This window comes from Rhagoletis pomonella, unplaced genomic scaffold, assembly GCF_013731165.1.
Source record: "Rhagoletis pomonella isolate Grant_MI unplaced genomic scaffold, Rhpom_1.0 Rhpom_scaffold_00002, whole genome shotgun sequence".
In the NCBI taxonomy this organism is placed as follows: domain Eukaryota; kingdom Metazoa; phylum Arthropoda; class Insecta; order Diptera; family Tephritidae; genus Rhagoletis; species Rhagoletis pomonella.
The window spans coordinates 37,879,758-37,904,347 of record NW_023458556.1 but is presented as its reverse complement, the minus strand read 5'-3'; the positions used below and the strand labels follow the sequence as shown (position 1 = coordinate 37,904,347).

Below are 24,590 nucleotides of genomic sequence, written 5' to 3'. Positions count from 1 at the left end.
ACAGTTCTTTATACTTGTAATGTTAACTTTATACTTTTCCAAGCATGAAAAATGGGATACGCCACACATGGGAGCATTTGCTAAACAAAAAATGAGCGGTAATAATTTAGCTTTGAAATATATGCAAATTAGGGTGATCCAAAAATTACATAGGAAAATCAAATTTTTGGAATTTTCACGCTACCACGCCCAGAACTGAAAAATAACGATAATAAAAGACCCGCATATTTTTTCTTTTGAAATCCGTTAACATTCAACCGTGCCGCCTTGAAGTCTTACATGTATTTTATATAGGGGTAAAATAAATTTTTGCTATAAAACCTTTAAAATCAAATGTTTTTGATGGAATAAGTTTAGTTCGTCGCAGAGATCTTCAAACAATTAAATTATGATGCATATTTAACTTTAAAATTATACTAACTACTTTTTTACTTTTTTAAAACATGCGTGTCGTGTTTAAAAATACATAAAATACACATTTTTGTATTTACGAGATAGGATTATCGGCTATGAAAAAGTAGTTAGTAAAATTTTCAAATTAAATATTCCCATGTTTTTATTTTTTTAAGAGCTCTGATAGGAAATAAACGTATTCTATCGAAAAATACTTCATCTAATGGTTTTATAGCAATTCTACGAAAAAATGTATTTCCCCACACGATTAACCGACTTCAAAAAAAAAAATACTGTTCTTCTTATTTTTGATATTCTTCTGTTTTGGGTTTGGATGGAAAAAAAAGTTGAACCACCCTATTGCACATACCTACATACAATGTACATATGAATGTATTAATTACTTTATCTAACTCAAAAAACTTACGTATTGGCTTATAAAATGGTGGATTGCATTTACAGAGTTTGATTGCTCTTTTCATCCGACACTCTGTCATGCAGGATGAGAATGTGTAACCTTCTGGGAAGTACTGCAATTTGACCTCGTCATAAAATATGCACTTCCGTTGGCTGCAATTTCAATGTGTGTTTAATTAGAATTCACTTTATACATTTTTGCTTTTGCTTACCCGATTGTAAGCTGTCTAGCATCATCTGTGGTGTAGGTATTCTTTTTAGAGATTCTTGCTTCCACCTTCTGATTATCTTCCCATTCGATTTGTGCATTAAAATCGCGACCAAAATATTCCTCATTTGAAAAAATAAAGACCTTGCCGAAAGAAAGAAAAAAAAAAAATAGGCATGAGTTGTAAGTAATTGTACTGAAGAGATTTTTGACTGAAATATTAATCGTTAATAGACAGAAGTATCTAATATGCATAACTAAGTACATACTTACATTTGCGGTTCCATTCGGTATAAAGAACAAAGCCCATTTCTTATCCGTTTCATAGAGATCATGCGGTGCAGCGCCACTGACGCTACCAATGCGAGATTTAATAAAAATATAAGACACACACATATAAACATATATATTTACATATATTATTACGCACATACATATATTTTTGTTAATACCTACTCTTCTTTCGTCTCTGACTTGAAACGGCTATTAAAGGCAAAACACATCCCATGCTCAGTATAGACGGTATCAAAGTGGGTACAGCAGGGTATAGGCTCATCACGATACTTGCACTCGGCCAGAGTACTCTCACAGCTGACGCGAGCCTGTGCGCGAAAGAAATGATGTGAATGTATGGATACTATTATAGTATGACAGTCACGAAAATAAGTAAAGTAATAATAAATTAGTAAAGTAAAGCATGAGGGCAGACTTTTGTACTGAAAATCTGTAGTTAACTGCCGATTCTGAGTTAACTACGCACTGTGAATTTAGCCCTGAAAGATTAATAAAACAACTATTTTACAGCTAAACAATGTGGAACGTAAACGCCTTTGTTTCAACGAGATTATTCACCTTAAGTTTTTCAAAAGCAGAACTTCCTCAGTGAAAGGTTATGGCCCTCAGTGTGGTGAGATTAGAAGGCTGTGCTCTATCATGTCACTCCGAGACCACACACATCTTCGGCGACCCGTTAAAAACATTGGGTACTGTATATTTCTATGACCCTGCGCCGGTCATATATGGCAACTTAACGTAACTTAGAGGCTGTCACTTAAAAATTCTCTTAAATGGATGTTGCTTATATTTAGATAACCGAAACTTAACGTAACTTAATGCCACGTCGAGGTCTGTTTCATTTAGATTTTTTATGTTCTAATGCCGATTTCGTTTCTACCGAAAAATGCAACCTTCTCTTTGCCCTCTAGGCACAAATACTAAGAGGAGGGCGATGAGAAGGCAACATTTTTTGTAGAAACGAAATCGCCATAAGTTACGTTAAGTTGCCATAATCAGGTCTTTAGACTTCTATTTATTTTGCACTCTTTAAAACTGCTTGCGTCTACTTTTCAAAATTGAATAATTCATCAAGGATATGCTAACACAATCTTGTTTTCGGACTCATTCTTCAGTTCACATTCAAGTCATCTCATTTTCCCTTATTTCCGCCAGGATTACAAAACTTATTATATTTCAAGACGTCCACCAAAATATTTCGGAAAAATATTAAGCTTTAAGTGAGCTGGACCGATTTGAAAATACCTCCAAACATGGAGTTTTTTATGAATAAAAATAGTTTTTTAAAGAACTTTTTGAAAAAAGTCCCCTCAGATGAAAATACAGATTAAGCTTAAAAAATCTGCATAAAAATATTTAAAAATCTTTTCAACGGAATCCTAAGAATCAGATTTTTGATGCTGTTTTTAATTTACGAAAAACTTGAATAACTGAGCCAAATCTATTCTGATTTAGACTTATGGGATCTCAATAGAAAGGTATTTTCACACTGTTTTTATTTGTGTCAAAAAAGAGGCATTCGTGTCCCTTTTTTGTTTCTTTTTTTTTTAAACACCAACACATGATTCAACTTTGAATGACCTTCGTTCATCCTACCTTTCTCTTTCATCCTTTGAATGAGTTTATTAGCAAAGAAATAAAAACGGTGAGAAAATACCCTTCCAATGACACCTCTTAAGTCTAAATCGGAATAGTTTAGGTTAAGTTATTCAAGTTTTTCTTAGACCAATCTTTGAAAAAAGTTAAAAAACAGCATCAAAAATCTCATCATAACGATTTCGTTCAAAACTTTTTTTTTTAATTTTTTAAAAATAATTTTATGCAAACATTTTAAATTGTTTTGTCATTTGAGGGGATTTTTTCAAAAAACATCTTTAAGAAACTATTTTTATTCATAAAAAACTAAATTTTTGGAGGTATTTCAAATCGGTCCAGCTCACTTAAATCTTAATATTTTTCCGAAATATCCTGGTGGACGTCTTAAAATATAATAGATTTTATAATTTCAATGGAAAAATAGTACCGATTTTTTTTTTGTATGGAGAGTGATGCAGTCGAATGAACATATGTATGTGCTTATATACATATATACAAAGGTATGAACCTTAAATGCTGCTTCTCTCAAATTCATTTCCTTTAATACATTTTCTGGGATCGCCTGGGCCAGTGCATTAGCTTCATTGACGTTATCAAAGTTCAAAGAGGTCAAAAGCTCTAAAAACGGCGCGATCATGGTGGCTGTTGGATGGTCATAATTCCTGTAAAAAGAAATGACAAATGAAAAATTAATTGAAATGGACTTAAACTTTCTACTTACGATAGTGTTCTGTACGCAAAATCATAGGCCTTGTCATGATCAAAAGGTATTTCCGGACAAACAATAGTGGTGGGGAAAACAACATTTTGGTTATGGAAATCGGTGTCCAAGCCTAAGTTAAAAATAATAAGAGATTCTTGTGAGTAAACATTTATACGCGTATGAAGATGAATTATTAAATTTTTATATTTGTTATGATGAAAATTTTAATATTTTGTGGTAATGTACACAAGTATAGTGCTTAACACAATTATAAACCACCAAATATGGACATGTTCTTTCTATTAATTTCTTTATTATTTAATTTTCATTCAATAATTCATTTCATTTCTTTATTATTTGATTTTAATTATTAAAGTTCGAGCATTTTAATTAGATTTGTTAGAAATATTATGAGTAGGCAGTTTTGTCACCCTTTAAATTTTAGTGCAATTAAGGGCAAGTTTTAAGTATGTAACTAGTTAGAACTCGGTGTAGATTTTAATCTTTTTTTTTGTTGAAGTAAAGCTAATTTTCTCCATATAAAAAAATCGTCGTCTATGTTCTACAGAACATGGTCTCGTTTTAAAAGCGATATTTGGGGTTATATAAAACAAATATATTTAAAAACAAAATAATCTCAAAAATACAAGAATATGTAAATACATTTTTTGGAAACTTTTTTTTATACAATACCTCTAACTGAATTTTTGAACTTTAAATTTTTTTTTGTAAACTATAGATTAAAAATAATTTTAAATTAAATAAATATTGTTTAAAATAATTTTATTTATAGTTTTTTAAAAGTTTAAAAATATATATGTATATGTCTGAGGAAAAAGCAGGTATTGTATAAAAAAACTTGAGCTACATTTTTTTCAAGATTTTGCTTTTTAGATAATTTTAATTTAAAAATTTTGAACGTTTTAAATCGCAAAATCCTGAAAATAGTGAAATTTAGAATTTTGCACAACTTCAAAAAAAAAAAATTTTTTCTCAGGCAGAACTTCGTTTATGATAAAAAAAGTTCTGACCAAAATTCATCCAAATAAAACATGGTCGCTAATAACCATTGGTTAATTTAACATGGATTAATCGACAAGGCAATTTCGAAAATATTATAATTTTTTTTTTTTGCCGAACGTAGGGTCTCCTTTTCAGATTATTCCCCATATCTTTAGAATATATAGCCGGATCTTAAAGTGATATTTTGGTCTCGAGGAGACAATTAAATATGTTTCTAAGTTCATTGATATCAAGTAATTGCCCACCAGATCTCAGTTCCCACCAACCTAACGTAACACCCTAATGCCAGAAAATTGATGAATCATTAAACTTTTGCTAAGGAAGTATTTCGATTCGAAGGCAATCCCGATTTTTTTTTTTGCCGAACATAGGGTAACATTTTGTGGTTTTTTGCATTTACAGTCGGATCTTAAAGTATTTTATGTCGATGTGTTTGTTTTGCGGAGATATTTTTTTCATTGACCACGAGTACCACCTTTTAGTATTTACCCATCAGATCTAAGTTCTTATCACCTTAATGCCAGTACATTAAAGCTCTCCAAAAATCATTTAACTTTTGCACGGCAAGTAATTTGATTATTCCAGTACAACTATAAAAAAACAAATTGTTGAATATAGGTGTCAGCGAAAAGTGTAAAAAGGCGACACCTAGGATCAGCCAAAAAATATGAATTTTTTTTCGAAATTTTCTTGCAAAAATACGTTAGACTCATGATTCTACGGTGCAGTATTCCTTGTGCAACTTTTACAACTTAGCTCTTCTATCACTACATATTTTCAGAAAAAAAAAAAATTTTAAATTTATGTAAGTGGTTTTAAGATAACAATCTATGTTGCACTTCTACATCTACATACCTATTATTTACATATGCTTGTTTATTTTTTGTACTCACCCGTAATGGTGGGATTTGTCTGAAACTTCTCCCATAAACTCATAATAATCACTAAAGCAGTCACAGCTCCAATTGATGTAAAGCAAAACCACATAAATCTAAAAGAAAAACGATTTATGCCTTCCTTTTTCGATCACCTACACGCCATCAATCTCTTAGTGGATTTAATAAACATTCACCTACTTTTCACCCACCGGACGTCCGGACTCGGCTATGTAACGTACACCATGTAAGGTGGAATTTTGAAAAAATTCTTTGGTTTGAAAAATTAAACTACGTCGAAAGATTATCAACGTTTCGGCAAACTTTCTCGCCCATTCTCTTACGTTCTTTTTCGACATTTTCGTTTTGGAATTGCCATTCGCATAATTCACTTACGAATATACGTACATATATACATATGTACATATATACTCCTATGTCAGTATGTAGTTAGTGCATGTCGTTCTCAAAGAAAGTGCATTGTAGTCAAGAATAATTGCCAAAATTTCCGTATAAACTCCATCGAAATCGGTCACTGCTGTGCCTACTGCCACTGTCCGTTTGTCAACATTCGTTTTAGGTTGAACGCGTCAAGCTTATCCTCTTTGAGCGAACGAACGGTGGTAGCTCTAGTGTCCTGCTGTACCTACAAATCACAACTGACCATATCACAGGTCGTGACTAATTGCGTATGCAGTGACAATCGTTACGACATATTCAGATTTGGAGTGATGGCGAGCAGTGTATGTAGTAGCATTGCAGTTGTCTGCTAGGCCGAATGAGTTGAGTGAAGTCATTAAAGGACAATGGAGATAAAAGCAAATCAATGTAGACCGTTCAGGCAACACGCACGAAATGCCATTTGACAATGGCCCTGTGGATTTTATCTTGATGTTTTTTTTTTAGGGGAGGGGGTGGAGGTGCATTTATTGCTCAACTTTTTATCTATGTCATATATTTATGACCAGCAAACGAACCAATGTACAAACATACATATAAATATATAACCGCACTCATACACCTGTATCATGCTTTTTTATTCTTTTGTTTTAAATCTGGTTTTGTTTCAAAAATGATTTTATGAGTCTATTTATGCGTCGTATTTCCCCAAAGGCCAAAGTCAAGAATTGAAGAATGTGCTCAGAACAGTGTGAGCTAAAACTTTTATTTAAAGGCAGCAAATGAACGATTGATCAACTTCAGCATTCTGAACATCGTATCCAAGGATAAGACGTGTTCTTTGAAAGGCTAGAGCGCAGTGTCAATGAACTTATCGGGCCTTAGCAGTGTGGGTTTAGAAAAGCTTTCGCCATACGCCAAGTCTTAGACGATTGAAACACACCATGCCCTGCAAAACAAATACGGCTGAGTAAAACGATTTTGAGCAACACCAGCTTACCAAATCGTTCGATGCCAAACCACATTTTTGGGGGGCTACTCTGTATCGCATCGCATTTCTCTTTCGCATCGCATTACAGAGTAGCCCCCCAGATAGGGCGATTAACTGCGGTACGACTTCGTTAATACGATTCTACAAAAATTATCCAAAGCTGAATCCACTGATAGTAGCAAGGGAAGAGAAAGGTATCATCTGCGATGGAAAGATCAAGTAGAGATGAACTTGCCTTGGTGTAAAAAGCTCACCTGTTAAATATTGAGGCAATTCTGGCAAATTTTTAGCTTCAAGTGCACATGCAACATTGATCACAAAACATTGCCTGGACGTAATAGCTCCAGACTTCTTTACAAGCGTTCAAGACGAAGAAGTGGCGATTATGTTTTCTAAATGTGACATCGCAAATGACTGTGTCCCACTGTGGCTAGTTCTTCAGTTCATTTCAGTCTGTTTTCTTTACTTGTTGGTCTATAGAGATGCCAGGGGTTGGTATGGGTTCCAAATTCTACTCGCCATACATGGGTTTTCTAGTTTTAGTTAAGCACTCAACGAAGCGTAGAATCTAGAGCCAAGTCAGCTAAATCCCAATCTACAGAATACTGGGCAGTAGCACAGAAGGTTAACAGAAAGTCTTTGCCAATCACTTCCGATTGAATTTCGACAAGTCTAACAATCCTTGTCGTCAAGCTCAACTAATGGTAGGCCCAGACAACGTGCGGTTTCGACGGGGTTTGAGTAGGCAGGTGATGGGGAGGTTGGTGCCGTGATGAGAGCATTTACAAGCAATAGGCTCTGAAGGTTGTGGTGGACTTTCTGTAAATTTATATATCTGTTTATGGCTTGTCGGTACGTCGTTGGGTCCCGTGATAGACTGCGTTAGCAGCCGGCAAGAATGTTTGCTGAGCATTTAATTGTGCTTCTTTATTGGGCGCAGTGGCGCATCCTACTTGTCCCCGGTAACCCACAGCATAATTTAGGACCGACCGACCAATTGCATTGTATGTTGCCAACAACGGTCCTTTCTCTTTGTCCCAAGTGCTGTCGGCGAGCGATTTGAGAGCCTTGTAGCGATCTTACTTGGGGAAAAGAAGTCAAAATCATCACCTAAAATTTTAGAGTTACTATCAGAATTGGTGTTCCATCGACGTCGATGCCTAATTTCTGCTTGACCTCCTTAGACCAGGTAGTAAAGAGGACCGCTGTTGATATCGTAGGAGAGAGGGTTAGTCTCCGTGCAGAGAAGAAGCAATAAAGATCGGTGAGATAGCCGTTTAACTTTGAACACTGGAATAAATTCCATTGCCGGACGCCAATATCGAGCAATCATCAGTGCGAAGCTCCCTCTGGTAGCTAAGGAAGCTTCAAACAGGGTTTCCGAGTTTCCATTTCGAAACATTACTGACGACTGTTTAGTTCCCTGTAGTAGAGATCATGCTTCGATGTCTTCCAGCAGCGTGGAATGTCAAACGCAGTCAAACACTTTTCACAGGACCAGCACTACCAGGTGCGGTTTTGGCTAATGCCGCGAATTACCTGCGTGTTCATGGCGTTAAATGCTATGCTGATTCTACACCAGGGTCAGATGAGACGAGTAATACAAGAGTAGCAAGCCCGCTATTGGGGAAAGAAAAGTTATTGGACGAAGTTTTGTCCCCTTTGTTGGCTGGTTTCCCTGGCTTTAGGACTGGGATTGGTTGGCAGTTTGTGCAGCTTTCTGGGCACTCGACCACCGTAGGATGCACGTCGGCTAAAATAGCTCGTGCATCGCTTCGGGTCCCATTAGGCGGGAGCACTGAATGCAATTTTCCTTCACACCAGAGTAGGGGTTGTAGGCTTTCACGTCATAATACATAGGTACATATTTATATAACAAATTAGGAATAATTCTATGTCTGTTTTTGGCAGCCCTTATTACACGGAAGCTGGTTGGAGACACGAATGTATTAAAGAAAACATTGTTCAGGCGTAAGAGCGTACCTACTCTATAATGTTGAACTCATTCAAGTCTCAAAACCAACGTTGAGCATATTCTATATTCACACGTACAAATAAACTACCCAAACTAGAATAGGCGCCAACCCAAAAAATTCGCCTTCGACCAACGACCAACTACGCAAAGCAAAGAACCAAGTCATTCCAAAAATCATTTCAACTCATTGTCATATTTTACGGATCATTTAGTCTGTTCTAGAATTTCATTAAATTCATATTTTTGTACATATTTGAAATGCTAGTCCGCTAAGATCCCATACACATACTATAACGGTCTTTTGTTGCATTTGATTTCCCTTCTAAAACCAAAAAAATTGCAAAAAAGCTACAAAAAGTCATGAAATTCTTCGAGTAACTCTCGGCACTTCTGCTTTTTAAAATTTTTTATTTCACTTTTCACTGAAACCTAATGGAGAATCTCAGCAATAACAACAACAGCAGCAACATACTTGATGTTCGCTTAGAAATTACCTCATTCCCAGCCAGGATAACACAAATAACAAAGACTTTATATAACACACTTTTATTTATTTATGTAAGTGCATACAAACGCATACTCATATATATAGATATATATATATGTATGTACATACATAACATGCATACACAAGGCAATGACGAGCAAGAAATTCCAACAATATCCGCCACACAAGCGTCGCGGTGCAATGCAACATGGCGAATTTTATGTGGACTGACTGACTGGTGACTGCATGAATTCCAAGCTAACCGGCTGCTGTCGGCCGCGTGGCCATTATTGGCGTTGTCACTGCAGCGCCATTGTTCCCAAGATGGCAATAGATGTTGAAGGAGTTGAAGCCGTTTGGCAGCAATATGTGTGTAAGTATTTATTTATGTATGTAGAGTGTACGTAGTACATACATAGTCACAGAAGCGAGCTTGAGTCCGATACAGTATGTGCATAGCTAGCACCAGCGATGGCGAAGCAACAGTGCAGCAAATCTACAAATCCAATACGGCACTTCGCGTGCATGTCCTTCAAACACACACACACACACACTTACACCCGCATAGAGTTACATACATATGAACATATCCCTGCAGGGAAAACAAGAACTAGCACTAGTTCTTTATCGCCCAAAACGACATAATAACATAGATCCACACAAGTCAAACAAACCGGAATGTGATAATTTTACAAAACTATCTAATTTTACTCTTTAAAACTACATATTGCTAGCTTAGATTGAAATGTTAATAAGTAAACTTTTTTCTAAAAAATCTATTTTGATGCAAAAGGCAAGAGCAATTAAAAATGCATCATTTTCTAAAAGCTACCTACATACTTTATTTTTAAACTTCAACTTATACCATCCTCGTGAATTAGTTAGCTATCACATTCTGATGATGTTTCTTCTGCGTCCGCTTTCATTTCTAATATCAACTGCCGTATTGCCATTGCCACAACCAGGCTGTCGTAGTCATCACAAACTGGGAATGCTGTTCGATAATTTTGAATCGCTTGTTTCATTCTTGCAAGATTTTTTTTCTTAATACAGCGCGTAAATTCATGTTAGTTGTTTCCTCGATAATTTTTTCTGCAACAGATGAACCACCGGTATAAGAATACTAGAAGTAACAAAATTTTCCCCACAGACTTCTTTTGTTGCAAGCTCGATTGGTTCGAAAATAATTAAAAATCCTTTAGAACTTCCATGTCGAATGCTGAAATCATTTTTTGTGAGCTGGTGTTAACTATTGCGGAGAAACGAACCTTTCTGCCATATATTACATACATATGTGCTATTCTAGAGAGTCGACACTGGCTGCATTGATGTTTTTTCCCACATAGGTGAGTTTCTCCTTAATTCGCCACTTCATACGACGCCATGCCTAAACCAGGTCATAATAGCCTTTACCTTATCCAAAACAGTTTTCAACGCAGAACAAGAGTCGATGGTGTTTTCTTTTTTCGAATGCTAAATTTACTGCTTTAATCTTGTTGCTGCTTCCATCAGTTACTACTGCTTCCACGCCTTTATCCTTATTTATGTTCCATTCAGTACAAATCTCTGATAGAATGCATTTCCCTACAGGGATGACTCCATATACATATATGTACATTAGGGTGTTCCAAAAATGCACATGACAAAGTAAAGTTGGAATTTTAATGCTCTCACCCCCTAGGATTGTTGTATATCGAAAAACATACCACGGTTTTTTTTTATTTCGAAATCAAAAAATATTTAGTGTTCGCTCAAAGCGATCAAAGTTCTGCATGTATTTTATATGGGAACAAACAAGTTTTTCTGGAGATGGTATAGGATTCTTGAAAATAAATATTTCTCAATCGGAAAACTCGGTTTCTCTTCAGAAGACTTCAGGGAAGGGTCCTTTTTGGGGGACCTGTAAAAATAGTACGCAGATAAGTAGATTGTTTTTTTTTTTTTTATTCTAGTAAAATAAGTGCAAGTTTTAAGCGGCTGAAAAATCGCGTTGATTTTTAATGATTTTTTATTGCTGCCCGTCAGCATGTGCATTATTTACCATATAAAAGCGAATTCCTTGTAGAATAAAATGGCCAAGAGCATTTCCAAACAAAATTAAAAAAATTAACGCTATATTTTATAATTGAACTGTTATATCCGTCGGTTAAAAAAAACCATTTACAATAAACGCGGGATTTTTTTTACACGATTCGAAAAGTATCACAGAGTGTCCTTATTCATCGAAAAATGTTTCACTTTTGATCCACTTGGATCAAAACGGTCACACTGATACCAATATACACAATGCGCACATCTATAGAAGTAATACAAAAAAAAAGGGATGCTGAGCGGAATAGATCTTATCTGGTGAATTAAGGACTGGTTCCGAACTATAGAAAAGGTAATGCCGCGGGGGGACAATTTCCACTTTCTAGGACCACGCCGTTTTAAATTCGCCAGTTGTTTGCAAGCAAAAGATATTTACTGCGAATCAGTTATGGGTCGTAATGTAAGAGAAGCGCACTAGTTCAGAACTAGAAATTTTACCCACAGGGTATTCACATTCGCATACGAGAACGCTTGGAGTAATTGTGTGTAACAATGCAAAATAGCGGATGAACCGATGATGGCGAAAGAAACGAGGATTTTAGAGTGGTATAGGCGGACGGGCGGGCGGGTGATGAGCTCATAAAAATGTTCATAATTGGAGTAACAGCAACAACGGCAGAGACATCAATGCTGCAGTAGCTGCAATAGCAGCAAGAAAATGGTGGAAGACTTTAGTATTTTAAATTTGAAAACACAAACATCAACTTACACACACAAACGTACATATGCACATCTACTAACGATCGCACTTACATACATATATCCCTACATACGCAAAAAAGGTACATCTATATTTCTACATACATACGCGCATGCAAAAAGGACCTTCAACTGAGGGTGAGGAGTCCTTTAAGACGCAGGCGATGACGACGACGACGATGACAAAAACGCCGGTTTCGTGGTCTTTTGAGACTAGGTACGTAAACGTCAAATGACCCTCTGCTTGCGGAAGGAGGAGTGTCTTAAAATGGGCGGTTACATTGCCAAAGCAGCATTTGTGCGGCAAGCAAACATTTGCACACAAACAAAAAAACTTTGTACACACATTTATAAATTTTTGTGTAACTTTGCATATTTTTTCTATACATACATAAATATGCGTATACTCGTAGATACATACCTACATATACATTGTATAGTATGTTTGTAAATAAAAGTACCTACAGTGGCTGTTTGCTCGCGACGTTGTTTTTGATGGCGCTACTGTGCATTTGCATAAAAATGTCAAAAGGATGATGAGCCTTGAAATGCTTTTGCGGCGAGTTATTTTTTTTTTTAATTTATTTGCCGCTACAAAATTAAAAACCTTAAATAAACGCATGGGGTAAAAATAAAAGATAATAATAAATAAATAGACGCAACTGCATGAGCAAATGCAGCAAAATGTCCGTTTGTATTAAATTTATGCTCATTGCATTTTTTTGCTGCATTGCACTGCGCTGCGCTGCACTCACTTACGGATGTCAAATATTATTGCTCACGTGACATTGACTAGTGTCGGCGCTTTCGGTGTTGTTGGTGTACTGTTGCATGGTCAATGTCCAGATTTTTAGTGCCCAACGCCAGCTGTTGAACGTGGCAGTGCAGCACATCACATCACAGCGCAATGGCGCCAGAGGCCAAGGGCTGGCTGGCTGGCGTTGGCACTGCACCAAATGGGCCACACGTTTTTGCCGGTTAAAAAATGTGTGATTGCCAGTGGGTGGATCAAAAAGACGTGCTAGAAAATATTTATAAATTTTTTTTTGGGGGCTTTAAGTAAAATTCTCTTGATAACACTTCTGAAAGACCTTTAACCGCTCAACTGCCATTTTTGTTCAACTTCTGGGAATAAGGGTCAAAAAGGCCCATTATGTATGGAGTTAAGAGGTTAAAATGTTCGACGAAAAAATTGCTCGTTGCATGCCACTCTAGGTTTCTGAAGACGAAAATTATGATTAATATAAATTTCTACATTATTCCTTTGTAAACCCCGAATAGATTTATTACGGCTGTCCCCAAATTTAGACAAAAGCCCATAGCTCAATCATGCTTAATAGAAGGAGTTTTCCTTTTTTGTCGGTACCTAGTGAAAATTTGTTCAACATTTTCACTCCTTAACTGCCATTTTTGATGATGCGAATCGAAAGTTCTATCTTAAAATAAAAAAAAAACCAAATGGTACAATTTTCTGCAGAGACGAAGATGGAAATCTGGCAGAAAACGTCCAGTGCACACACAACACATAGACGGAGCACTTTTCAAAGCTTTTGAGTGAAGAATTCATACCAATGTATAGGGACGAAGCTCAAGACGACGTTAGAGCAGCAAGAATGGGCCTTAAAAACCATAAGGCCACCGGAGCCACCGGCATACATGCTCGTATTTTTCACTCTCAACGGCCATAATAAGAAAAAAAGTTCCTGTCATTTGAGCTAATTAACGCGGGGTAAGAGCTTTCCTAATTTGGATTGGTGCCCAACATAAACAAACTGATTTCTAGTGTTGCTTTAGGACTGCAAAATACACAGCGCGTCAAGTCCTGAAAGAGGGCCTCAATACGCCACCCGACACAACCCACCTATTCGTTCATTTTAAAGCAGTTTTCGGCAGCACGAAGAGAGGTTGACTTTAGAACGTTATTTCTAAATTTGGTATCCCCGTTAAACTTGCACGGTTATCTTTTACGTAAGATCTAGCAACGAAAGCAAGGCCGCCTACGAACATAATGGAAGGATGGAGTGCAGAGGGAGAAAAACTTCGAAAAGCATAGAGGCAATTCGTGAAGTTTTTTTGGCCTCGGCCTCAATCGGAAAAGGGTTGTAGTGTTGAGGTGAAGATAAATTCTTTCGTTAGGCCCGCGGTCGAACGCTCCGTCCACAAAGAGTGGACCTTAAGGGGATAATTAGCTAAGACTCTTATTTACTACACACATATATCGCAATAACAGTCCTCAAGAAAATGAAGCAAGAAACGGAGGAGAGAGGAAAAGCCTTGAGCGATGAAGAGGTCAATAAAGTAGGCAGATTGTCTCGAATCCGTATCTGTGGGAAGTATAAATAGTCCACAGTAAACGACGCAAATGAAGCTGTGCACTCCCCAACGGATATGTATCGCACCGTGAAATAATCTGAGAGTAATATATGGTCAGTATCTGCGTACGTGGTTCGTTCTACAGGCGGTGGGCAACACTACTAAAGGATTGATTTTTGGCGTCGAACCTCACAGAGATGAACAGTCACAGTCGATGCCAAGGGACAGCACCGATTCTAAGGCTGGTTTAGGTTCTTTATACTAAAACACTACAAAACGGCCTCGGCCGCCTTCACTCTTCGCCAAAGCGAAAACGTTGAGGATATAAGTCTAGTCCAAGAGCCTTGGTTTACTAGAAAGAAAGTTTGCGGACTCACCAGGGGGTACGCGCTCAAGGAACAAATATTATCCGAGCTTGCAGTCTTAATAAAAGTACATATTTACTATTATTTTCTATCCTCTCAATTTAGTGACGAAGAAACTGTGAGCATCAGCGTCCAACTTGCGGCGAACACTGTCGGGCTGGTAATGAGCTACATTACGCACGACAGCCCAGTTTTTCTACCCAACTAACTGCAGGAAGCGGTAAAGGAGACAAACATAAAAAAAATTCCGGCCATAATAGGAGCTGATTCTAATAGTCACCATGAACTATGGGTGCCAAACAATCAAAATTCCCGAAACGAGTTGTTACATGATTTTATTTTGATGAATAAGTACAAATAAAAGCCGTAGGAATAACCCCACCTTTTTGATATCAGGAGCTGTGCCAGGTAGGGATTTGTAGGTTTCCAGCATAGTGCTGTACTTCCCTGACTTCTGGGCTTTTCGAAAGTCGATAAAAAAATCAAGAATTTCGTTCCTCTTTTGCCTAGGTTGTTTGGAGCAGATTCCAGAAACCCGAAAATAATGGAGAACTTGTCTAGTTTTTAACCGACTTCAAAAAAAGGAGAATGGTTATCAATTCATAGGATTTTTTTTATTATTATTTTACCGCATAACTTTGGACCACGTCAACCGATTTCGATAATTCCATAGTCCTTTACCATAATTCCATAGTCCTTTTCCAATTTGATTTAGATCCGAACATTGGATCATGAAAACATTAACGGTACTCCTAAATTTTTATGTGAGAATTGAAGTCGGTTGTGTTTTTTTTGATTAAAAATTACTTGTCATTCATGGTCGTTTTATTTCGAAATCTTTACTTTGTTGAACATTTCTCATCTTTTTTCAACCACTCTCCGATTGGTACAAGCATAGCAATATGTTGGTATGTATACACTCACCTAAGTAGTTTTATTTAGCCTGACACCTTTCAAGCACGCACAAAGTTGGTTTACCACCTGCTCAAATTGCAGGGACAACAATTACAATTTTAGCGTGCGCTATATACCGGCACATCAGCACATTGCATTGCATTACAAAGCAGCCGCATTGTGCGAGTACGACGTTTAATTACCCTACAGCGCTGACGTTCCTGACAGCAATGGTAGCCGTACTGCGGCGGCCATGGCGACTGGCTGACTAGCGAATGGAGATGACACGCTCGTTGCTCAATTTAAAGCAATTTTATTAGGTGCATGTTGCTGTTCTGCTCTGCATTTTGTGTTGTAGGTACTTAACAACTTACTAACCATTTCAAATTGCATTTCTGTGCTGTTGTGCCATCATCAGTTGGCAGAACGCAAAATAAAAATCTAAATTAGCTAAAATCCAATTATTTCACACACAAATGCGTCCATTCAATGTTATAATGCAACATTCGCATTATAAGTGGTACAAATACTCATAACATAGTGGTGGAGCAGAGCGGGTAGTACGTACTTACTCGTACGTAAGTGCGGGTGTTGAATTCTGCTGTCTGCTTGGACGGTTGGACGGTTGGACGGTCACCACACCGACACGCCGCGGGCTGAAGTTGGGGCGGACGTGTTGAGGTGTATTGGTGCGAGTAAATGCATTCACGCCATGGCGTTGAATGCTCACATCCGGTCATAAATTTTGTCACTTGGCATTTGGTTGCATTGCTCGCCATTGCTTGCCATTGTTGTAATTGTTGCTGTTACAATAACCATTTTCCTGTTGTTGCAATTGTTGTAGCTGCTGATCGTTGACGGCGTTAATCGGATTTGAGCATAAAATTGGATTTTGCAACTGGGAATTGAGCATGCAAGCAGCGCAGAGTAAGGACAAAGACCAAGGAATTGCTAGCTATTAAAACGCGAGCTAAAGACGATGATTGTTTGGCTGAATAAGTAAGAGTAAGAAGCTGATGGCTGTTGATGAGAAAATGTATGTATGTAACCTAGGCGCTGAGGTGGTACTACATAAATGTCACAAAACTAAATGCGAACATCTAGAAGTAATGCGTAAAGTGTTATGACACTGTGATTTTTATGCGAGTATTTGTGTGCATACGAGTGTAGGAGTAGTTGTGCAACATGCCTTTCGACGACTATAATAGTAAAATGCTGCTGCATGTTGCCTGGTAGAAGCAGATATGTGACGTCTACTTGAAATAATATTTGAGTGGGTTTTGAGAAGATTAAAGCTAACGAAGTATCACGAACAATGAGAGCATAGGGTTGTTAAATTAGAGTGCCGCTTGTTTAGTTGAAACGCAATGAAATATGGATGGGTTATTTAAATAAGTATTTAAGGATTATATAAAATTCGAACGAGTAATGTGTTATTATATTAAATAATATAGGAAGCGCATTGGGGTATAGTCGTTGCTCTGAGTATGCAGTTACAGTGGCACGGCTTTACCCAATCCCGACTCTTGCGTCCTCGTTCGCACACTCTGAGCGACGTGAGCAACACATATCTAAGCGGCGGTAACCAACCCGAGTGGAGCCTTGAGTCACGGCAGAAGGAGAGGGATCTTCGTTGGGGCCACTCCGACTTATTCGGCTTAAGGGTTCAATAAAGTCTGCAGCGTCTAAGGAAAGGACTAAAAAACCCTCAGATAACTGCATCCCCACACGTTGACGACCCCCGCAAACGGAACAAGCATTACGAATTATAGATATGCACCTGAAATGTCCGGACCCTCTATAGGGAAGGTGCCTCTATCCAACTGCTGGATGGTATCACAAAATACCTGGCTGACATCACCGCAGTAGAGGAAATGCGATGCATGGGGCATGGCTGCAAAACATTTGCAGAATGCTACATCTAATATACATAGCTGATATGAGACGGCGCACAAATTTGGTGTCGGATTTGTGGTTGGGTGGAGTCCCCGACACCTTGTCTCCCGGTTCGCGCCCATCAGTGAGCGAATCGCCACAATCCGCATAAAGGCGAAATTTAATAACATCAGCCTAATTAGTGTGCATGACCCGACGGAAGAGAAGAACGATGAAACTAAGGAGCTTTTCTATGAGCGTCTAGGAGAAGCGTATGAGCGCTGCCCCCACCACGATATTAAAATCGTGCTTGCTGAATTTAACGCCGCGGCACGGAACATGGTAGTCAGTAGTACCAGATACCAGCATCGAAACATCCACAAAGCAACTTGGGTGTACCCTGATCAAAGAACAAAGAACCAAATTGATCATGTTGAGATAGAAGGAACATACGCTTCGAGCGTTCATGATGTGCGCTCTATCAGAGGTACCGACAACGACGCGGATCACTACCTTGTTGCAGATAAGGTCCGCATGCGCCTCTGTGCAATAAAAAACGTGCGTCAGGCAATGCGGCGAAAATTCGACATCGCAAAGCTGCAATCACAACGGGCAGCCGAAAAATTTAGCAACCGACTCTCAACTCGTGCGGCCGCTGCAGAAAAATACGCAGCATACAAAGCTACCCTGCAGCCAATGGCGACACGCGCGACAATTAAGCGATACTCCGCGCCGTTTGAGGCCAAACGAGGTTTTAGATAATGCGATTCACTCTCGTGCGACTTTTTCAATCTGATGCTGGAAAGCGTAATAAGAGCTGCCAATCTGAATCGCAGTGGCACCATATATAGCACAAGTAATTTTTAGCAAAAAAAAAATCGACTTCAACTCTCATATAAAAATATATATATATATATATCTCATGATCCACTGATCGGATCTTAACCAGATTAGTATGGGACCACATCTGACTACACTACCTTTCCGATGCAAAAAGAATTATCGAAATCGGTTGACGTGGTCCAAAGGTATGCGGTAACATAAATAAAAAAAAAAAATCAAATAATAAAAAAAAAAAAAATATTCCTACGAACTGATAACCTCCTCCTTTTTTGGAAGTCGGTTAAAAAGAACGATGCTGCTGTCGTATGCAGATGATATCGATATCGTAGAAAAAGAGCTTAAGAGGTTGGTCTGGCGATAAGGCAACACAAAGTACCTCCTGACAACATATAAAGAGTCCACGCGTTTCGGGACGCACATCACTGTTGGCAGCTATAACTTTGAAGTAGTGAAGGACTTTGTCTACCTAGGGTCCAGCATAAACACCGCCAATAACGTCAGCCTGGAGGTCAAGCGAAGAATAACTCTTGCCAACAGGTGGTACTTTGGGCTCAGTTGGCAATTGAAAAGCAGAGCCCTATCTCGACAAACGAAAATCACGCTCTACAAATCTCTCATCATGTCCATCCTTTTATATGGCGAAGAAACTTGGACAATGTCGAACAAAGATGAGAAGGTTTTGGAGGCTTTCGAGAGAAGTATTCTACGCAAGATCTACGGCCCTGTTTTCGTGGACGTCGGGTATCGGAGAAGATGGAATGACGAACTGTGTGAGCTTTTTAATGTCATGGACATAGTTATGCGCATAAAAATACAGCTATTCCGCTGGCTTGTACATGTTATACGCATGAATGACGACGCCCCGGTCGCACCTGTGGGTGGACAACGAAAGCAAGGGCGCCCACGAATGCAATGGAAGGGCCAAGTGCGGAAGGACCTGCCTGCGTTCGGGATAACCAACTGGCGCAAATTCACACAGGAGAGAAGCAATTGGCGAAGCTTCTTGGCCCAAACCGACAAACGGTTGTAGTGCCAACTAAGAAGAAGAAGTTTTATTTTAAAAGGACTCTGTCCTACTGTGCTCTTTGCTTCTTTTGACCGCAGACGAATCCTGAGTCAAAAGACCTGCTCACTACGCAGTCTTGCTACTTTTATACTCCTTTCCATACCCTTGTTTTTTAAAACGATAGTTTCATCTTTTCGGTATCTCGCCCTTAGCGGCCAGCCGAACGAGCAGGGTTACAGATTATGTTTAGTATCTCGGATACTTCAAAACTCTTCTCATTTCAAAATCGTTGGATAATATTTTTGCTGGTTTCTAGGTGAAGACCCTTTGTTAAGTTACCTTTTCTTCTCACGGCGCGCCCAAAACGGATTTAGATGAAAGGTAGTTGCACAGAGAAAGTGTTTATGGATTTTCTATCCGTGAGGCGTAGCGACCAAGCACCCGATTGGGAGCGAGTTTAATTGAGAGGACGTAAAACTTCGGGTGCGCTGGGTTTGGGTCCCGCCACGTTAAAACCTCGCCCGATGAAAAGTAAGAAAGAGCCTTGGATGAGACCTACTTTTTTTGATGACCACCACGGCAAACTTATAAAGGACTATGATTTGAGGGTATGCACCTATAATATCCGGGAGAGAGACCCCGTCCCCGAGTACTGACCTTCAGCCTGGTCGCCGAACGTCTAGGCACAATCCGCATCAATGCTAGATTCTTCGACATCTCGCTCATCTGTGCCAATGCCCCAAAGGAAGAGAAGGACGAGCCGTCCACATAAGTACATATGTACAAACAAAAATAGACTACTCGAATTCCAGTATAGCCGTGTATTCAAAACATCAAATGAATGATAACAACGACAAACAAAGAATGCGCCAAAAATAACAGCTTGTTTAATGCAATTGCGCTCGACTGCTTCTAATGGCGATTGCCTGCCTCGACTGCCATTTCAGTCCACGTCCGATCGTCTACCGCTGGCGGAGCGCAGCATTTGTCTGTTGTCCGCGCAGAGCGGATGGCGCCAAATGAAATCACAACTTGAACCAATTCAAAAGAAAAGAAAAAGCTTTTGTCCGCCATGCTCAGCTCCACATACATATATACCTTAGCTTTTCGTTTTTTCTTCTTCAACTTCTTCTATCGCTTAACAATTTATACCAACTTCTTTTTTTCAATTTACATCAGCGACACTCTATTCTCTCGTTGTTACGTTTTTTTTTTTTTGCTTTACTCTTCGAGCTTTTTTTGCCCACGGGCAGCCATATAGCTAGCTACACTTGAGAGCACACACTTCAGGAGGAGCCACTTGAGCTGGAGGAGCACAACAGCCGGCCGCCAACCATCGTCCGTCGTCCGCCGGCCAGCAAGGCAACCAGTGCCGCTGTAATCTGAAACCAGTTCAATTCATATGCTGATCATCGAGAATGCTGGAAACTGCAAGCTGTTCAGCAGCTGCTGCTGCAGTCGGGTGAGTATGAGCTGGTTGTTGCAGGCGCATGTGGCATGTTTGCTTATGCAATTTCGCTTTGCGCTTTTGTTGAAGAAGGACGTTTGTGTACGACTGCCACGGCTGTCACAGCTACTAGCTACTGCTATTAGCTGTCTTCATTGTTTGCTATTGTTGTTGCAAAGTAAAATGACAATCAACAATTGCACTCGTAGAAATTTTGTGCTGCCAGCATAAACAAAATTAAAAAAAAAAGGAATAAAAATTACCCGACGAGCCAATCGAGTATTTTCTGCCTACAATGAGAACAAAAAAAGAAAAACAAGAAATGAAAATAAAAAGTTAAATGGAATGAATAAATAAAAAGGAAAACAAACTTAAGTGTATACACTCCAAATAAATGAATTGATGCTGGCTAATGGTTGTCGGATTCTGGGCCATGCAACGCAAACAGAAGGAGAAGTACCTATGTATGTATGTATGTACATACAAGCAGCAACAACAAGCACACCATTCGCTTGACAACGTGTCACTGATTCACACAAAAGCTGTGAGGAATTTGATTGTAAGTGGCCAGTGGTCCATTGCACACTCAACTGCCAAACAACTGATATTCAACATCGGACAATTGGTCACAATTTGGCTGCTTAGCGTCTGCTGGACTACTTGCCTCTTGTGGACAACCAAACGGAAGTTCAAGTGCTCCATTAAACAAATAAATATTGTAAACAATCAGCGCTATCTTGATGTTGATTTTAAACTTTCCCAGCGTATAAATTAGCTTCTTGTTTTTTCTTAAATATAAATGCAAATTACAAATTCGTAGTTGGTGTGATGGTCAATCATCAAAGAAAAAAGTATTTTAAGGTTTCAAAAAAGTTTGATTTTCTTCAATACTATAGAAATATGTACATACATACATTAGGATGTGTCAAATTGTTCGGACGACAGTTTTTCGACGAATCGCATAGTATTTTCTGTTTGTATAGATAACTGTAAGAGAAAATGTAGAAGAAACTATAACAGGTCTATTCTGCACGTTCTGTTCTTGTCACCGCGAATCTAGGTCCATTGGTAATGCAGTTAAAATATTCAGCAATTCAGCTATGAAGAATTGTGCAAATCCTGGCATTGCATATTTCACGGGGCATTAATTTGTTACCAGCTTATAAGACGGTAATAAAATTTACCGGTTACAAGAGTATACAGAATGCGAAAAGGGTTTAAAAATTGACAGGAACTTTATTTGCCGGTTACAAAATTTTTATTACCAGCGCAGAATAGACCTGTTAGTCGGAAATAAGTTTCTAGCATGCTCAGCTTTTGTTACAACTAATGGATACAATATGCCTATATATAAGCTTATAACATTTTAAATTAATTTACCATATTTACCATCCAAAATCCATGTCAAAATTATAAACGCGCCACATATTGACAAGTTTTATAAATTTACTTTTGTCATTTAATTTCAGTTATTTTTGTTGTTAAGATATCGAGCCCTAAGCGCCAAAATAACGTAAGCGCTATTTGTCTCAAAATTTTGTTTTCTGCATAAAAAAAAAAAATTGAAAAAAAAATGTGTTTACGTTATTTTGGCGGTTAGGACTCGATATGTTTTACTTTCGTAAAAATTTAAAGCTTGTTGGATGGATTTCTTAGAAATATTTTGAGATACTGCTTCGTGGTCCATTAAATTTTATTAATTTAAAGTGCAAGTGGCTAAGACTTACTTTCGGGCTTTGGAATTTTTTGGTTAAAAAAATTAAATAAAACATCATCATTGTATGGAAGAGACACCGTCAGCAAAGAAAAGGCAAACTTCAACGGTAAGTCCTAGATGTCTTCACTTCGAGGTTTTTTTGTTAAAATACAAAAACCATTATTTTACTGTTTGTTACCAATATTGTGACTGCAAAATAAAATTGTCGTCCCACTTTTTTTTATATTGTAACTATAGCCCAATATAAAAATGTACAAATCTGTACAAATGTACCAATCGCGTGGCACTGTCTTAAAACTTTGTGCAAAATTAAAAAAAAAAAATCAATAAAATTCCTTTATTTTTGTTATTTATGGCCTTATAACAATTATATTCAACAATTTTATTGAGCTTGAAACCGTTTTTAAATGAAAATTTTTGTGAAAAAACCACAATTTACATTTTTGGTAGAAGTTATAGCTATTTCGGAGATCACCATATCTCCACATCAGACTTCTTCAACTGGATTCGATCCAACGAACCCAGCCGCCATAGCCAGCAGTCTACCCACTGAGCTAATTTCGCCACGTAAACTGTTGTTGCAACAGTTGAAGTAGTCTGATTAGGAGATGTCGTGATCTCCGAAATAGCTATAACTTCTACCAAAAATGTAAATTTTGGTTTTTTTCACAAGAATTTTCGTTAAAAAACGGCCTCAAGCTCAATAAAATTGTTCAACAAATTTTCGTAAAAATTTCGAGCTTTTTTAATTAGATTTCCTAGAAAGATTCTGAGTATGCAGTGTTGTAGACCATTGAATTCTAGTAGAGTAAAGTACAAGTTTCAATTGGCTAACGGTTGATTTTTTAGAATTAAAAAAAATCACAAAGTTGGAAACTTGGATTTACACGGGTTTTGTTAAAGAATGAACTACATTTTTATAAAAAAAAAAAATTACCAAAATTAAATAACAACACAAATAATATGTTAAAACTTGGCAAAAAGTGGTTCGGCTATAATTTTTTGACCACTGTATGTATTTTTTTTATATACATATTTAATTGATCATGCACATTGTACATAAACGCGTGCATATAACAAAATTAAAAAATAAATGCCTTTTTTGTGCCTTTTTTCAAAGAACATTTGGTCTTTTTTCAAGTTTTTTGTGCCTTAAAATTTTAACCCTGGCTATTATGTATTTTCTTTGAAGAACTCAATTGAAGGCATATTCCAGATCCAACTCATCAGAACCAGAACTCATTCGTGCCCATTTTTCCCTCAAGTCTGGTTTAGAGTCACTGTTTCTTATACCTACCAACTCTGAAATTTAAAATAGCTGTCAGTCTTCCTCGATGTACATACATATGTATGTGTGTATGTAGTATTTATCTCACTACTTGTAGCTGTATCGACTCCTTCCAGTTGAATCACTTAATTTGCTGATTGATGATATTTTTGATTTGAATTTAATTCGCTATTAATTGACCCAATTTTCTGCACAACAATTTGTCACAACAATGAACAACAAATAAAGGAAGCAAAAAATCGACCTGACCAGTAACAATTGAGTACCCCAAAAAAAAGATTGATCTGCAGCGATCCCAAATTAAAGCAGATTAAGATCAACAGTTACTTGAACAATGCCACAAGATTTGCTGCGCCTCACTCCACTTTCATGCATACATACATACATACCCTCATATGTACAATATTCGTACTTGCCACCCTTTCTTCTCAGCAAACTTCGCCTTGATACTTATGTAGCTACTCTCACCAAAGCAATTTTTTGTCTGTTCTGCTTCTGCTCGGCAACTTTCCTCAAGCGTACAACCAAGCCACACACTGCTTCTCCACTTCGTATATGTATGTATTTCAGCCACAATCAGTCCAGCTCCTTCGCTTTGCATTCCTCTTGTCCACTGGTGTTTCTTAAAGCCCTCTCACACTGTATCGCCACCAGAATTGGCTCTGTTTTAATAGCAATTTGTAAAAATTCA

The 24,590-nt window shown here is 37.9% G+C and overlaps 1 protein-coding gene across 3 annotated transcripts in view; it reads right to left on the bottom strand.

Annotated features, from left to right (window-relative positions):
* LOC118733568 (sodium channel protein Nach) overlaps positions 1-6,181 on the bottom strand; it is a 12,279-nt gene extending 6,098 nt beyond the window's left edge. Inside the window, exons 1-9 of one of the 3 annotated variants that reach the window (XR_004992272.1) lie at positions 5,711-6,181; positions 5,528-5,625; positions 3,630-3,741; positions 3,417-3,570; positions 1,475-1,620; positions 1,292-1,373; positions 1,023-1,162; positions 821-963; positions 22-80 (exon numbers count right to left, since the gene is read on the bottom strand). Coding sequence is in view for 2 of the 3 variants with exons in the window: in XM_036463009.1 (XP_036318902.1) it covers positions 22-80; positions 821-963; positions 1,023-1,162; positions 1,292-1,373; positions 1,475-1,620; positions 3,417-3,570; positions 3,630-3,741; positions 5,528-5,625; positions 5,711-5,868 (1,092 nt within the window). In the remaining variant the exon portion in view is untranslated. Of the gene's footprint in view, positions 1-21; positions 81-820; positions 964-1,022; positions 1,163-1,291; positions 1,374-1,474; positions 1,621-3,416; positions 3,571-3,629; positions 3,742-5,527; positions 5,626-5,706 lie in introns of all 3 variants that reach the window. The other 2 variants (XM_036463009.1, XM_036463010.1) reach the window with 2 other exon arrangements.
* Positions 6,182-24,590: the final 18,409 nt, after the last annotated feature.